The 17,419-nt window shown below is 42.2% G+C and overlaps 1 protein-coding gene across 5 annotated transcripts in view; it reads right to left on the bottom strand.

Moving 5' to 3' along the window:
* CHD6 (chromodomain helicase DNA binding protein 6) overlaps nt 1–17,419 on the bottom strand; it is a 205,940-nt gene that overhangs the window by 82,823 nt on the left and 105,698 nt on the right. For 4 of the 5 annotated variants that reach the window (XM_049650774.1, XM_049650776.1, XM_049650777.1 and 1 more), the window contains exons 7-14: nt 16,650–16,708; nt 15,894–16,011; nt 10,833–10,919; nt 10,513–10,647; nt 5,699–5,820; nt 4,260–4,503; nt 2,867–3,043; nt 2,127–2,270 (exon numbers count right to left, since the gene is read on the bottom strand). In XM_049650774.1, the coding sequence (XP_049506731.1) occupies nt 2,127–2,270; nt 2,867–3,043; nt 4,260–4,503; nt 5,699–5,820; nt 10,513–10,647; nt 10,833–10,919; nt 15,894–16,011; nt 16,650–16,708 (1,086 nt within the window). The remainder of the gene's footprint in view (nt 1–2,126; nt 2,271–2,866; nt 3,044–4,259; nt 4,504–5,698; nt 5,821–10,512; nt 10,648–10,832; nt 10,920–15,893; nt 16,012–16,649; nt 16,709–17,419) is intronic. The other variant, XM_049650778.1, reaches the window with a different exon arrangement.

The raw sequence follows: 17,419 nt of genomic DNA, 5'->3' as shown, positions 1-17,419 counted from the left end.
GAGCTGACAGTGGTCTTTGCTATGATTTGTCTGTTTCCCTAGCAGCCCAAATCTGGACAGCAGGTGTCCGCTAACCTGACTGCACTGGCAAGGCCACTTGTTCCGTCTCCCGAGAAGACAATGACAGACAAGGGATGCAGAATCAAGGCATCTGACTTCACCCTGAGCTAAAACGTGACACCAATAAAATTAATCCTGCTGGGAAAATAAAATAAGAAAGGGCAAGTGCAAAAGATTGTTGCAAGTCATAAAGGGCTGTTCAAAAATGCCTTAAAAGGGGGTACTTATTTACTGCATAAATAAGTCGGGTGCAGTGTCAACGCTTCCTGAAAGAAGTATAAAGTAATTTATAGACAGTGATTTAGAAGAGTTACTGGTACAGGTTTTAAACACTGATGAATATGTTTCACTTTGGAAACAGATGCTTTGTGGACCTTTTATTTGCTGCGATTTAAAATTTAGACATCTGTGGCCACTTTTTGTGGTTTTCTCCTAAATAACCCCAATCTTCAATATAACCCATTCGTGAGATCTTGATTTTACCAACCATGGTACTTAGGAATCTATCCCCCAAATGAATTAGGAATTACTGTATAAGAACCCAAACAGGAAAGACACACCTAGACAATTATTAAAGATATGGACAAATGTCAATCTGCCACATGCTGGGTTCAGCTTTGCCCTTGACTTGGTTCATACCTTGAATCATTTAGAGTATACTACATGCCAGACACTGTGCTGGTCAATACAACAAACACAACTTTGGAGAAGAGGTGGGCCTTGTCCTCAAGGAGGTCATTGTCTAGGAAGAAGAAAAAAATGCATACCACAAAATAAGTGCAACGGGAGAAGAGGACACATTGCCAATGGTCCAAAAATGGAGAGAGGGTTGGGAGCTGGCTTTTGAAAGATCAATAGATACTGCAAATGCAGAGAAGTGGAATTAAGTTTGATTATTCACTGCTCTCAAAGTCTGACTTGCCACAGAAGTAGAAACAAACAGACCGGAACCAGAGAGTGTGCTCCTGACACCTGTTAGTGAAATTTCCAAACCTTGTCAGTCCCCAAATTCTCTGTCCCAACGCATTCTCACACCACTGCGAGGTTAATTTAGCAGAACTAATTATGTCATTCCTGCAATCAAAGCCTTGCATTGCTTCTCTAATACCTACCAAATTCTTCAAGCTGTCTTTTAAGATCTTCCCACAATATAACCCTCAACCCCTCTGGCTTCATACTCCACAATTCATCAACCCTGTTTCCAGCTCAACCAGATGATTCCCTACGATGGAATAAATTCCATGGTTGATTATGCTGGGTGGGTTTTTTTTTTCTGTGCAAAGTAGTCACCATCTTTTCTCTCTCCATGACTAAAAATATACCCACCTTTCAAAGTCCATTTCCAAATTGTACTCTCTCCATGAAGGCTTTCTTTATTCCCAAACAGAGGTGACCTTCTCTCTTACAAAATCCCCAATTCTATTACTTGCTCCTCTTACGGCATTTCAATTTGTCTGGCTTATTTCTGGAACCTCAGTCAAGATTTTTACCCATCATAGATAGGTATTTCTTAACTTTGGTAATTTTGACTTAGCTTTGAGTCCAATAAGCTGGTCTCAGGACCAGATCTTTGAAAACTGAGGAAATCTGGTTGATTTGGACAAAACTGAACTTAGCAACTACTCTAGTATATGACTGCTTTCTTTTCCTCACTACCTGTGTATTTTGTTGTACTTGAGAACATAAGCCTGGGAACATGCTGCAGACTATATAGGAGGAAGCAGGAAGGATGAGAAAAGCAGAAGAAAGCACCACGCTCCTGAGTCCAGGGCTGAACAGAATCAAAGAACTTACACATGAGATCAGCAAAGGCAAGAGACCTGATGTGCTAACACAGGATATTTTGGATGTGGACTCATTTATCCTCTGGAGTAATAAGAACTCCTAATAATCAGTTTAACCTCCTCAATGTGAACAAACAAATTAAATCAAGGAGGTAATGCTCATTTTAGGAGGGATGTGAGAACTTGTGAATGCCTGTCCCCATGGTGACAATGACTTGTCCTTTCCCTGACGGTGAAGGTAATCACCACACCATCTCCTCAGTCCTTCAGGCCCCTATTTACCTGTTCCTCAGTTTTCAGATCTCCAAATTCCTCCAAGAAAGCAGTCTCTGAAGGAAACTGTGATGGCTCCAGAAAATTCAGCAAACTGAAGAGCTCCTCCACAGAGTTCTGTAACGGTGTCCCAGTGAGCAGTACTTTGTGTTCCTGCACAAATTAACAGTCCACCATGAGCAGTGTGCAAGCCACCAACATGATAATCTTTGGTGGGAAAATGAAGCCAGGGAATTCTGTGCTCACTTTGGGGCAATTCTGTTTGGCTTTTAGGCAAAGAGAGGACGCCGCCGTTTCATGAGGGTATGGTCAATAAATAGATCAACCTTCCTTTCCCATCACTGATTCCAGCAGCAATGTCATGTTAGTGAAAGCAACACTCATTCATTTGTTCATTCATTCTTATTGAGTGCCTACCCTCTACATACTGGGCACTGTGCCAAGACCATCATCTTTGGTACCTGGAAATAAGCCAAAACACCTTACATTTCCAGGTCACCAATTTCATGGTATTTCAGATTCCCCCGGCTCCCTTTGGGAATCTATTTGTGGCAAAGGTCAAATAGTTGACCTAGTTCATAACAAAAAACCTTTTGATTCCTACACTATCACACATATAGAGGGCAAAAAGAGAATTTAGAGTAAGCAGACTATGCACAAGTAAGCTACATGCAGAATGGCTACAGAATGCCTCCTCCACAGTGAATACACGGAACCTGTGTGGATGTAAAGAGCTTGCTAGCTCTCACCAGGGCCATGAGCTTTAGACCCTCCAGAAGTTTGCAGTTCCTGTTCTTCAGTCTGTGGGCTTCGTCAATTATCACACAGCTCCAGTGAATCTTTTTCAGCTCTGGGCAGTCTGCCAGGATCATCTCAAACGTTGTGATGACAACGTGGAACTTGAAGACTCCTGAAAGGGGGTTTCCCTGAGGGTGACACAACGGAAGGCGAAGCTTTATGCCATGACTACAGAATTCCGCTAATGCGTTCCCGGCGGGAGCAGAGGAGGCAGTGCGGTAAAATGCCCGGGCCTAGGTGACAGAAGCCAGTAAGCACTGCACTTCCTCGTGTGAGGAAAGAGAGAATACGAGGATGAACCAGCCCTTTAGACAAAAGAGAGACCTCATTACACCGATGAAACAGAAGTAAGAGACATGGGCCCTCACGATGCTGAGACATATGCGCAAATATGGAAGATACAGCAAGGAAGCTTTTTGTTTATTAACTGCCATGACAAGGAAAGCAGACGGGTATTGATTTGCACATTCCCAGCCATGAGCTGGTCTCAACCACACAGAGCTTGAAGACCCAAAGGAGACCTTTTTCGCTCCTTTTCAGATATGGTTCATTTCACCTTGTAACTGGGGTTCTAGCACAAGTTCAAAGTAATGTTCCTGATTCACCTGGGACAAGAGCTACCAGACAGGACACGTGTCTTTTCTCTATCTTAGTGTTGCTATCACGCTGAAAGAGCAGAGCTGCACTGTGTTAGAACACATCATAAATTTCTTCCAAATGTCTCCTTTTGCTGCTTTATGAAGTCCCTGGGGGAGAGCACTGGCTTCCCTCTGGCTGGATTCATTTATATTTTCACCTTGCTTGATTAGAAAAACCAGTGGCCAGACAGGCTTACAAGCATACTCAGTAAAGTGATTATAAATAACAAAAACCAAACAAACACCACAATCTATTGTGCTTTTAACAATGTGAATCCTATCTTCTCTTTATCCTTCCCTGTCAAATGTGTTAACCACCTCTCCAAACTCCCCGGCTAGGAACCCACCCTCTGTACACTAATTCTTCCCCTCACTTTTTTCACTGAGCATGTAACAATTCAGATAAAATCTTCTGCACGTAAAAGAAACTTCATAAGCCAACCAAGAAGCCAAGCTTTCAGTATCCCAAGAAGAGCCTCTGGCATATGTCAGAGAGTGTCAAGCATGCCCTACAAATTCCGTGTTTTATCAAAGTAAACTACCAAGGAGAAACAAAAGTCAACCTCAATAAACATAAGACTGTACAAAGTCAGTCAACAGCAACCTAAGGTGCAGGGCATTAAAACTCCTGAAGACAAGTGATGGGAAGGCTGTTCTGAACGACATCAGGCTGTCACCGGGTCTCTAAGACCCATGTAAGGCTCACCTGTGCGTCTCTGTACACCATCTCATACTGCTGGATCATCTGTCTGCTGATCTGGCTGCCATGGTACACAATGGCATTCATCTCTGTCCACGTCCGGAACTCTCGCTCCCAGTTCGTGATGGTGGAGAGTGGGGCGATGATGAGAAAAGGGCCATGGATTCCTCGGAGGAATATCTCTGAGAGGAATGTGATGGACTGGATGGTTTTCCCTAGCCCCATCTCATCAGCCAAAATACAATTTTTTCTGTAGAGTAAGAAATACAGATAATTCATCATCGATATAGGAAAGCGGCAGAGGTTGGGCAGAACTAAAATGATACTTGAGAAGCACACCCTGACCTATAAGGTCATCAGTGAAGGGCCTTATCAGCATTTTCCAGAGATGCAACTGAAGCAAGTTTTTATTCTTATGATTCACACCCTGACTACTTCCAAAAAGGAATTATGGCAACTTGGGAGAAAATACAGGAAAGAGGTCCATATAAACTGAAAATACCAAAAATTAAAATAATAGTGAGCCACAAGGAGAGAAATATGCCTCAAACCTAAGCCAATTTCTGTACCTGACAAACGTCATGGAAGCCAAGGCAAAAATAAAAAGATTAAGTTACATGAATTTCATGGTCTACTATTTTTGTCATCAAGGGTTAACTTTTAATCCACACAATAAATTCCTTGTCAGAGTAAGAATGTTGGTCTCTTCTGGTGACCCAGAATCACAGACTGCACAGAGCTGTGACATTCGAAGGGTGTGGCCCCTGTCAGTCTCGCCCCTCACTGTACAGATGGGGAACCCAATACCTGGAAAGGCCACATGAGCCGCACTCCGAGAGGCTCTGTGAGTAAGTGGTGCAGACTGTGCTAGAACACAGGTCACCAGGGTCCCATCTTGTGTATTCTCCACTGCAGCATTCTGTCTTTAGAATCCATACTAGGTGTATACTCTAGAATGTTACAAAAATCTCAAATTTCATCTGTTTCGCCTAGATTCTGACAAGACCTAAAGCACAAAGAGTCCAAAATTGAGAATTACAGCCCAAGTTTAGAACATCCAGGGCTCATGAGTAAGTAGCAGAGTTGGGACTAAAATCCAGATCTACTCCCTTTTAGAGCCAATTTTTGCTAAAGACTTAAAGATAACGACCTTTCGGATTTTGTTTCATCTAGGTTGAGTCTAACCTTGTGGCTAGAATGGACAAGTAAAAAGCAGCACAAAGTCAATGATGTCTACAGACCATTCTTTCTGGTTGGAGAAGCACCTGATGTAAAGTCTTGGCACGCATCCTGTGCAAAGATTAGCACCCTAAACCGATGGCTAGGTTGCACACTCTCACCACCTTCTACTGCTGCTCTGAGCAGGCTAAGGTGACAGTCTAGCTCCAGGTACACACTTGGGAGGAAAATCATCCATGAGGACAGCCCTGGTTCTGGTTCCTCACCTGTTATACCAGTTAAAAAGAAGCCAGTTCATCCCCTCCAGCTGGTACTCCCGGAGCTGGTTACTGTTCTTATACTCTCGAGACTTCTCCAGTTTCTGCCAGGAGTCCGAAGCAGGCCGCTCCTAATGGAGGAAGGCAGAGAACACAAAATACGTTGAGAATAACGTCTGAGGAACGTAACACGAATAGGGACATAGGATAATAATGGGGAAGGTGGCAAATCTCAAAACACTGCCCTAAAGCTGGCATGAAACTGCAGCTACTATTTTCTGACTAATGTGCAGGCGAGACCCTGTATTTTCTTGATTTCACCAGATTAAACTAAGAAAACCTCAGGGCACCTAGGTGGCTCAGTCGGTTAAGCGTCCGACTTCGGCTCAGGTCATGATCTCATGCTGGTGGGTTCGAGCCCCATGTCAGGCTCTGTGCTGCCAGTTCAGAGCCTGGAGCTTGCTTCTGATTCTGTGTCTCCCTCTCTCTGCCCCTCCCCTACTCACCCTCTGGGTGTGTCTCTCTCTCAAAAATAAATAAATATTTAACAATTTTTAAAAAAAAGAAAACCTCTATAAAATGTGCAAGCAATTAATGAAGAAGACAAACACACCCACCTAAAATCTTGGTGTTACACAGTTTGACCCAAACTCTTAGATGCCACTCCCACTTAATACCTCCATCTCCCCTCAAGCCAATATTAGGTTTTTGGTTTCTATAGATAATTTCTTTTTGTTATTTCTTTGTGCATGTGGCATAACTCAGGAAAGTACAGTGGGTCAAATATTTTGTTGATTAGTTCTGAGAGTCAGTATGAGGCAAAAAGCCTGTAAAATCAAAACTGCAAATTCCTTAAACTCCTCATAAACATAATAGCTGTCTTATTTTCCCATATAAAACACTGATTTCTAAATACAATTGATCTTTTCTCTACTGATATGAAATGCCATATTTATCACATGCTAAGTTTTAATGTATCCATGGAGCTCTACCCAGATTTTTCATTCTGTTCCACGGGACTGTCTAGTGCTGCAATAAAAGCAAATTTTTAATTTTTTTTTTTCAACGTTTTTTATTTATTTTTGGGACAGAGAGAGACAGAGCATGAACGGGGGAGGGGCAGAGAGAGAGGGAGACACAGAATCGGAAACAGGCTCCAGGCTCCGAGCCATCAGCCCAGAGCCTGACGCGGGGCTCAAACTCACAGACCGCGAGATCGTGACCTGGCCGAAGTCGGACGCTTAACCGACTGCGCCACCCAGGCGCCCCAAAAGCAAATTTTTAAATTACTATAGCCTTTTATCTGATTAGGGAATTATTTTTCAAAAGTGTCCTGGCTATTCTATCTTATTTACTATTCTGTATAACTTTAGAATCAACTTGTCAACTTCTCTTAAAATGCCATTGGAATTTCAATTATAATCAGAGGAAAATTTAAACCTTCAGGTGTGGAGGCTTCCCATCCAAAAATCTTATTTAATTAGGCTTTACATTATTTGGAAAGCAACTTGGCTATTTTGCTTATAGGCAAATTGAGCCCCCAAGTTACAGTTTGTAGTCTTATAAATTAAAAATCCCTAGCTCTACCTGTAGTTATAAATGAGAATTTTGAGACTATAACTTTTCTAAACGGTTTTAGTTTTTGGTAATTCTACTTTGGAGTTCTACAATATAATTTACACCTGAAATATGTTATTACCCGAAACTAAACCATTTGCATGTGAAATTAACAAAATATCCCCAATTATATCATTGACATTTGGAGTTAAGTATAATCTGTCCATGATCTTTCAGAAAAATACACATTACAGCTTACCTACAAAATTACTACAGCTACAGTTAGGGTAAGCCCTTTAAAATAGGGCTCTGTTGAATATTACTATAAGAGCATAAGTATAGGTGCTTTTAAAATAAGGGAGAAAATAATTTATTATGTAAAAAATAATGATTTTAAAGAAAAAGATATTAAGCAAAGATATTCCTATATAAACCCTCTTGCTCTGTTCCATTAAAGAAAATATATTCTTCTTAACCTACAGGAACCAGTCAGGCTAGATCCCCAAAGTCCATGTACCTCTTTAATCGGGCATGCTCCTCTACTTCACTAGATACTGTGGAGAGGCCTTCTGGAATGTTCCTCCAGTGACTTAGTGGCTCACTCTCAGCATTGTTAAGTGCTGGAGGATGGAATTTCACTGCAGATTTTTACTTTGCTGCCTTGGTACAACTCCAAAAGTAGAGGCATCACTCTGTCATCCAGTCACTCCTCTGGGTTTCCCTCTTTCTCAGTGCTAAAGGTCTTAGTTTAACATCACCTACTGGCCAGAAATTTCAGCTATCTGAGCCTAAGGCCTGAAATCAGCTAGGAGTTTCTGGTATATTCCTAAGTGGTACAGACTACAGGAAAGAACTTACCCAATGGCTCCACCACCTTCAGTGACTACTTAGTTAAATTTGAAAGAGGAGAATTGATTCTCAGAGCCCCCCAAAGTGGGTTCTGCCTATTAAAAGACTCTTTCTTGGCACAATCATCACCAGCGTCACTTCTTGCTTTCTAAAAATTCCATATTTTACCTATACATAACCAATTTTTACCAAAAAGCTTTCAGATGCAAAATGTCCTATATTCATCAAGACTGGCGGGTCATGTCTCAACTTCAAAGCCCAGAGTAAGATCCCTTTAAAAATTTATTCGGGGCAGGGAGGGTTCTAGGTGGCTCAGTCAAGGTTAGGCAACCATCTCATGATTTTGGCTCAGATCATGACCTCATGGTTTGTGGGTTTGAGCCCCGTGTCAGGTTATGCACTGACAGTGCAGAACCTGCTTGGGATGCTCTCTCCCTCCCTCTCTCTCTCTGCCCCTCCCCCGCTCATGTGTGCTCAAGTGCTCTCTCTCAAAATAAGTAAATAAAAAAAAAAAAAAAAGAACTATTCAGGGGTGCCTGGCTGGCTCAGTCAGAAGAGCGTGTGACTCTTGATCTCCGGGTTGTGAGTTCGAGCTCCATGCTGGGTGTAGAGATTACTTAAATAAAAACTTAAAAAAAAATTATTCAGGTAAACTACCATTTGGAGCCAGTCTTTTCCTTAATACATAAAAAGACAGCTTTAATTATATTGCTAGCTGCCATTCCAATTTAGAACTTTTGGAGTAAAATTTCTAAAATGTGCATTTTAAACGAGAGAACAAATAAATTAGAAACAAAAAGACAAGCGTGAAATACTAGCATGGTTCATGAGAGATAATAGCGGCATGGCAACAGCAAAGTAAAGGAGAAGTGAAATTGCCTGAAGACACTTGAGAATTCATGTTCTTACCAATCTGTGTAGTCAGTCAGTCTGAGGAAATAAGTGGGATTCGAGCTGAGAGTGTAAGAATGCTGATTACTTCAAGATAATAGCTTACAATTAGCTGCAGAATGGAAATGCTCTCTACTCTTCCCCCCTACACTAGTTTGTCCCTGCGCTGGGCCACATGTCCCAATTAGTCTGGGGCCACGTGTGTCCATACACATGCCTTTTCCATTAACCTGTGCACTCCTGAGGGCTCGGCATGCAGCTTCCGTCTTACTCTATGTCACTCAAGAGTCAACCAACAGGAGATGTTTAATAGGTCGTTGATGGACTGAATTAACAAGGGGCAACAGTCATAAGAGAGGTCTGAAAGAGAAATTTATTAACTAGTCATGTAACAAAACACCATTAAAACTATGTAGATTTCTAATCACAGTTCTACACCTCAAGACTCCTCCATACACTTCATACGCTAAAAAACTAAAACAAACACTGCTTTTGAGTGGACTCTGATAGAGATCTAAGTTCAATGTTGAGGTCTCATCTTCTGAGTCCTAACTTTCCAGCAACATAAAAACAACTAATACTAATAAGGAGGTGGATAAGGGTTTTTCATGTAAAAATAGTGATTTTTAAAAGAAGGTTTATTTGCTTTGAGAGAGAGAGAGAGAGAGAGAGAGAGAGAACGAACATGAGCAGGGGAGGGGCAGAGAGTGAGGAAGAGAGAGAATCCCAAGCAGGCTCTGCATTGTGAGCACACTGCCCCATAGGGAGCTCAAACCCCTGAACCGTGAGATCGACAACCTCATCCGAGATCAAGAGTCAGATGGTCAAGTGACTGAGCCACCCAGGTGCCCCAAAATGGTCATTCTTTTTTTAAACAGAAACTTCATATTCCAGTCTACAGCCATGTTCAATAACTTTGATTCTCTTCCCAAGTGAGTTACATCTTAATCAGGCTCTATCCTAATTCTACCTCCTTTTAATTATTGATACTTCATATATAACTACTTGCCAGATACCCTGGGACATTTATGCATCTTGGTGGCAGTTCTTCAGAATCAGAAAGATAAACTGATTAAATAAATGTATGTTGAAAACCTATGTTCTCTCTGTGAAACTCATGGATCTACAGATAAAAGATAGCTCTTCCCCTTAAAATATTCCAGTTGAGTCAAGGCAAAGGATAAAAACAAAGAAAAAAGATCACTGATGGAGCAAAAGATAACAGGAAACAATATTTCAGGCATTTCTTACACATTCTATCTTCCTGACTCCATATAGCAGCCATATACCAAGAAACCTAAGCTCATATTCAAGGTTTTTCAGTGTCACACACATCAAAACAGAGCCTAGATCTAATGTTGATCTGAGTGCCAGCAAAGTCTGAACTGCAGGTTCAATGGAGAGTGGCCAAAGGGAAGACACCAATGAAGACCACTTCTGAGCACAGCCCAAAAGACATCCAGAACTGCCAAGTTCATAAAGTTACATGTTGTAAGAGGTGCCAAACAGCGACACGGATACATTACCACATGCTTAATTTCAGGGAGAACTTGAAGAGACTCAAATTCTTTAACTTTTGCAGGATCCACATCTTCCTCTAGTTCCCACGTACTTTCTTCATAAGGCAGTGAGCACCACTTCACCAGGTAATGTGTCACCTCCTGGTGGGAAACAGGATAGCAGCTACTGGATTAGAGGAGCCAATCGTGCTCTGGCCAACCACTGAAAAACCCACCCGGTAACACATGAATGCCATTAAAACGAAGACCACACGTTAACAAAACAAGCAAAACATGTAGTAAGAAGGGAAGACACTATAAGTGAGTCAAAATGGCCAAACACCCACCTCTCCTGTTTCTGCATCTTTGGTGTGGGCTACCTCCAGGACGCGATCAACTTCTACATAGTCTGGGTTGAACAAGTCTTCATCAGGCTAGTACAAACAAAGGAGAAGAGTTAGAAAGTGTCCCCCTTCCCTCAAAACCAACACTCTGTGTTTTATCTTTAAGTCACCCCCTACTCTGGGCCTTATCAGGAAATACACAATGGAAGGGGTAGCTTGTGAATAAAAGTCACAGCGCAGACATTTCTTCCCTGTCCCCAAACCCTGCTGTGACTGAATTTCCAGGTTACATCAGGGCCAAATGTAAACTTCCCTAAAGGTCATTACAGTACTGTGCAAAAACCAGCACAAGAATTCCTTTTTTCTTACTGCTTCTCATTACAAAGATAACCCTTGGAAACTCAGAATTAGTTTCTTTTTCTTTTATAAGCCAATAATAATAACAAACACTGGAAGGAGGCATGAGGGGAAGGTTCTTGTTTTTAAATTTTTTTTTTTTTACATTTATTTATTTTTTGAGAGACATAGAGAGAGCACAAGTTGGGGAGGGGCAGAGAGAGAAGGAGACACAGAAACTGAAGCAGGATCCAGGCTCCAAGCTGTCAGCACAGAGCCTGACGCGGGTTCGAACTCACAAACCATGAGATCATGACCTGAGCCGAAGTTGGACGCCCAACCAACTGAGCCACCCAGGCGCCCCTGAGGGGAAGCTTCTGGGGGACTGATAATGTTCTATTTCCTGACCTCGGTGGTGGCTACCCAGGTGTGTTTATTTGGTAGAAATTCACTGAGCTGCACCCTCAGTATTTACCTTCATGTACATTATGCTTCCCAATAAAGTGTACTTACGAAACAACAATAAGCATCACTTGGAAATATTTAACGTGTGCCCAGGGTAATGCTAAGTGCTTTATGTCTCAAAACTAATTTATGGACTAGATGCAATAATTACTTTACAGATGGAGGGAACTGACTCAGAGAGGTTAAATAAGTAATGTGACCAAAGCCACAGAGCTGTGTGAACTGCAACACTTACGCAAGACTTTCTTACCCAGAAGCCCTCCTCCTGGACTGCTAGAATGTTCTTATTGCCCCTTTGGCTGGAAGGCACTTTAGGGGCTATCTAGTTTCATCTTCAACACAGGAATACTTTTTATAACATCCCTGGCAACCCTCCCTCAGATTCCATTATTCCCTGTTTCGGAATTTACTGCCCTCTAAGACCTGACCCATTGCCAAGACAGCTTTACCTCTGCCTGCTTGGTGGTGGCATCATGATCTTTATCTTTATTATTATTAAATTACAGCCTAGTTTCCTTCCTGTAATGGGGGCTCGCTGGTGTCACTGCTTCATCCACAGGAGCAGCAACAAAGTTAATTTTCATTCTATGCTGGCTCTACAACAATCTCCACCCTATCTGGGTGAAATTACCCAAGGTGCTCAACTGTTGTTTGGGTCCCAAGTTTCTAGTTCCCTTAATGATGCAGAGAGCTAACATTTATGAACAGTGACCGTGGGCCGGGCACTGTGTTAAGCACTTCTGTAAACACTGTGTCATTTAGTCCTTGCAGGTATTCTGTGAAGCTGATATTATTAGGGGTTCTGCTTTACACAGAGAAGGATAGTGGGTTTGAAGGAGCTCATGCAAGGGGCTCAAGGCCACCAAGCTCTGTGTGTGTGTGTGTGTGTGTGTGTGTGTGTGTGTGTGTGTGTAACCTATACCCTGGTAGTTTGGCTCCAAGAGCCCAGGCTCCTAGGACCGTGCAGTCCAGTTTCCACATCTGCTGACAACACTCAGCTGTGCTTCCTTTACCAGTGTTACAGTCCTCCTGCAGCTGCACTCAGGTCCCCAAAGTCCCCCACTGGACCCTGATACCCAAAGGAACAGAACACTCAAGAATGAAAGAAAAGGCACAGCAGGACTGTTCTGGTGGTATGTTCTAAGATTACCGTTGCTTTTTAAGCAGCTGCACGGCCTACTCCTGGCCAACAGGAAACTTGTAATTTAATGGGCATTATCTTTTCTCCCTAGAACTGCTAGTCAGTCATTTTCCCCACCCAGAAGTTGTAAAGATTTTAAAAATACAAATGTATGACATTACATTTATTTACTGCCATTCTATTTCATTCATCTTAGCCTCTCCAGTAAACATGAACTTTGATTTTGTCATCTATTCTCCCAGTGTTGGGTCTGGTTTTCAGGAATTTAGGCTTAGCCAGAAGGCCTCTACCCCCGCGGAGCATGGAAATCTTAGCCTCTCAAGCCTGAGCCTCCTTCACATAAAGCAGCTGGAAATAATAGATATGAAGAAGCTCTATTCAAAACTAAGTTATTGTTGATCTTATTAGAATATCACTTATCCAAGTCATTAATAAAAACGTTGAACAGGTCAAGACTGAAGACCATATTATAGGAACTACTCCCCACTTTTCCTCCTCCTTAATCTCAAGATCCTCTGGTCTTCTCAAAAGTCTTTCCTCCCGACGGGAGTTATGAGCTCCTGGTATGTTATTTCTATACACTTGAACATAGCTTTGGCTCTCTATTCCCAGCCCAGGCAAAATCTCTCCCTTGAGAATAAAGCAGAAAACAGACACACGGGGCTTTGTAGGCTATATTAAGGACTGTGGACTTTATTTCAAGAAAATGTGCTAAAGACTCTGGAGCAGGGGAAGAGCATAAGGCAACCTCACCCCCTTACCAAGGGGGCAGCCAAATATTTCCTGAGCACTGACCCTGTGGCTAGTACCAGGGATAGAAATACAAGGAAGACATGTCCCCGTCTGTCTCACTGGACTTAAAATGGAAGAAAGAGACATGTAAACAAGTTACTATACAGCAAATACTTGCTAAAATAGAGGTGCAGATAAAATGTTCCAAGAACAGAAGGAGAACAGTATCCAGTGGGGCCTTGAGATGGTTTTCCAATTCCAGCTGTCTTCTTTCCCCAGTCCTTTATGAGAAGAACAATGCCACGAGAAACAGCCCTCACGTGCTTTAAAGCAATCCCGGAGAGGGCTGGGGCCAAACACTAAAGCTAAGGACAAAGGACCGCACCCTGGGACAAGAAGAATGCTTACTGACATTATCCTAAAATAATTTTTTGTCACTTGTGGAGAAGGAATACAACACGCAGAAGGAGCTGATTAAGTACTGCAGCGATGTACTATGGTTTCAGGGCACCTGAGTGCACTCGAGGCCTAGTGCTTGCCCCCACATTTTAAGAGTAACTTTTATTCCTTCTTTTTTTCAAAGTTATCTGCACAAAAATTTAAACGTACATGTTACACAGAAAAGAAAAAAATAAAAGTCACCGTGATCCCATTAACCGGAGAAAATGACGGCACATTTTGATGCACATTCACGACATTTTCCATGCCTTGCTATGGTGCCTCTTTTCCCCTGCACTCCCCATACTGGAGCTGCCGCACACACTAAGGGGGCCTGACCTTTTTAACTAACAACAGCTGATAGCGCTGAAGCCGCCTTCTAGGTCATTAACAATGTTCTCCGATATCATTCTTCCTAGCTGCACAATATTCTGTTCTATGGGATATATACATAATCTAGCAAATGTCTGCTATCTCATATTCTGTTTGTTCACAATTTTCCACCAATATAAATGACTGAATGTCACAGCTGATTCTGCACAAAGACTCATTAGCTTCCTTAAAATACATGACAGTATTGGAATTGCTGGGACAGAGGATGTGAATAGTTGGAGATATTTCATGTCTGTTGTCATACTGCTGGGACAGGTCTTACCAGGTTATATTCCATCCACTGTACACAAGAGTATCTCTTCCCTACACCCTCCCCAGCGGTGGGTAATACTTATTTCTAAAACCTTCATGGGGGACCTGGGTGGCTCAGTCGGCTAAGCGTCTGACTCTCGATTTCAGCTCAGGTCATGATCTCACACTTCATGAGTTTAAGCCTTGCATCGGGCTCTGCGCTGACAGTGTGGAGCCTACTTGGGATTCTCTCTCTTCCTCTCTCTGCTCCTCCCCCACTCATACTCTCCCTCAAAACAAATAAATAAACATTAAAAAAAATAACAAAACCTTCAAATATCTGGTAAACAAAAACCAGAAAATCTCCATTTTAATTAGCATTTCCTTGACTACTAGTGAAATTGACCACAGTTTTGTATGATTACTGATAAGCATTTCTTATCATTAAAGCTATTTGTCGTGTGTGTGTATATGTACGTATAAGCAGGAAGGTTCCTTCACCAGATAAAAAGAACATATGCCACATAGATAAGTATATAGTTAGGAAATATGCGTATGTACATGATGCACATATGTCCTATTTAAGATTTGTATGAAGTATTTTCTAATATATAGACATTACAGATTTGTTTAATGTCCAAATCCATCAATCGTTCCTCTCGCTGTAGGTACCATACTTAGAAATACTCAAGCTTAGAGGCACCTGGGTGGCTCAGTCGGTTAAGCCTCCAACTTTGGTTCAGGTCATGATCTTGTAGTTCGTGAGTTCGAGCCCCACGTCAGGCTCTGTGCTGACAGCTCAAGAGCCTGGAGCCTGCTTCAGATTCTATGTCTCCCTCTCTCTCTGCCCCTCTCCCATTCACATTCTGTCTCTCTCTCTCAAAAATAAATATTTAAAAAAATTAAAAAAAAAAAGAAATACTGAAGCTTATATAAAGTTACTTATTTCTTTTCTCATATTTTAGCTTTGTTTTTATTTTTTACATTCAAACTTTAAGTCCTTTGGAACTTGCCGTTTTGGGAAGTGAGGGGAGGAGGGAATGAAGAGTTGTGTGCACATTTCTCTCACCCTAGCTATTTATAGATTTTCTGACCAAGATACACGTTCTTATGAATTGCCAGTTTATAAGGCTCGATCCTCATAACTTGGTGGATAATTTTTTTCCTTCAGCTTAAACCTGGATTGGTTTTGCTGCCAATCAGTGCACATTTAGCGACATGACTTGAGCAATAATTCTGCACAGAACTTTGACTTAAAGAAACTTAAACTCAGCATTTAATACTACAAGAAGAGTAGTGGTCAAATTAGTTGGCAAATATTGCTTCACCTCAGTAAAAATGTGCTTCATCTGGGCTTGTTTATTCCTGAATCGCTTGATCTTCTGTGCAATGCGAGGATCCTTTTCCAGCTCTTCCATTGTGGCCCATTTACAATGCAAGTAGGAACTGTCCAAAGACACACAAATTGTGAGACAAGTGCAAACCACCACACCACTGAGCCCTACAGTGTTTCAGCAAACAGGGTGACTAACCCAGAAGTAGCGGTTTGTGGTGAAACTGCCAGAGATTAGGCTGCGAAGGGCCTTGCACTAACCGGACAACAAAATAAAACAATGCAGCGATCTAACTCCAAATGACCGACCCCTCTGCAGCTTCTACACAAACTGCCTGAGAGCAGAGGGAGGGTAGGCATGGGCAAGCTGTCATTAACACACATTAGTGAAAGTGGGCACGAGGCAGAGGAAGAAAGAAAAATCTAAGAGGGAAACAGTGCGAGCTACAGGACAGTGGTTCTCCACCAGGAGCAGATGAGAATGGCTTGGGGAGTTTTTAATAAGCACCAGTCCTTGGGATCTACTCCCAGAGTCTGAGTCAGCTGGTACTGAGTGGAGCAAGGTCTTCCCTGGAGACTATCTGCACAGCCAAAGGTAAGTACTACTGCTTAAGGTGAAGTTGAGTCAGTCAAGATCCACAGGTCAGGCCTCAGGGGCCATTCTTGGAAAATACAGAAGGTGATGTGATGAGGGAAAGGAAATTTTATTCGTATAAAATCCAAATACAAATAACATATGAAGAACACGTACAAATTTCTATACTTAACGTAGAATAGCTCCAAGTCGAATGGGGGCTCTCCGGGGTGAACCTGTAATCAACAGCAAGCAGTTAACAGCTCAGACCCCCACAGATCGCCCTGACGTTGCACAAGAAAACAGGTAAATCAACACCTCTGCTTGATTTTCGTACAGACTTCCTGAGGATGTTTTCAGTTTCCCCCTTCTTTTCCTGACAGCTACTGAGCAGCTTTCCCAAAGGATGAATGCACAGCTAGCCAGAAGGTAAAAAAGAAAATGATCCTCCTGGTGTCCTTCCAAGGTCCAGGCTGGGACAGTGTTCGGCTGATAAACCCAAATCGGCCCAGGATCTGAAAGCTGTCAGGGCCAAAGCCTGGCGTGCAAGTGAAAACACAGGTCTCCGGCACACCCCCTGACCACCATCCCGAAACATCAGCGGTGCCCACTCTCAAAGTAAGGAAGTTTGCTCTCATAAATATTTGAAGATAAAACTATGTTCTCACCAGTGACAACATATCTTTCACTCCAGGTATACTCTCTGGATCTCCACAATGGTCCTGAGATATCTAAAGAACCCACCCTCCAAATGTTTTCCTTTCTTTCTTTCTTTTTTTTTTTTTTTTTTTTTTTTTTTTTTGTAGCTGTGGTTTTATTATTTTTTTTAATATGAAGTTTATTGTCAAATTGGTTTCCATACAACACCCAGTGCTCATCCCAACAGGTGCCCTCCTCATTGCCCATCACCCACTTTCCCCTCCCTCCCACCCCCCATCAACCCTCAG

The sequence above is a fragment of the Panthera uncia genome, assembly GCF_023721935.1.
Source record: "Panthera uncia isolate 11264 chromosome A3 unlocalized genomic scaffold, Puncia_PCG_1.0 HiC_scaffold_11, whole genome shotgun sequence".
Lineage (NCBI taxonomy): Eukaryota > Metazoa > Chordata > Mammalia > Carnivora > Felidae > Panthera > Panthera uncia.
Note: the sequence above shows the minus strand (reverse complement) of the source record. Positions and strands in the feature narration are given on the sequence as shown.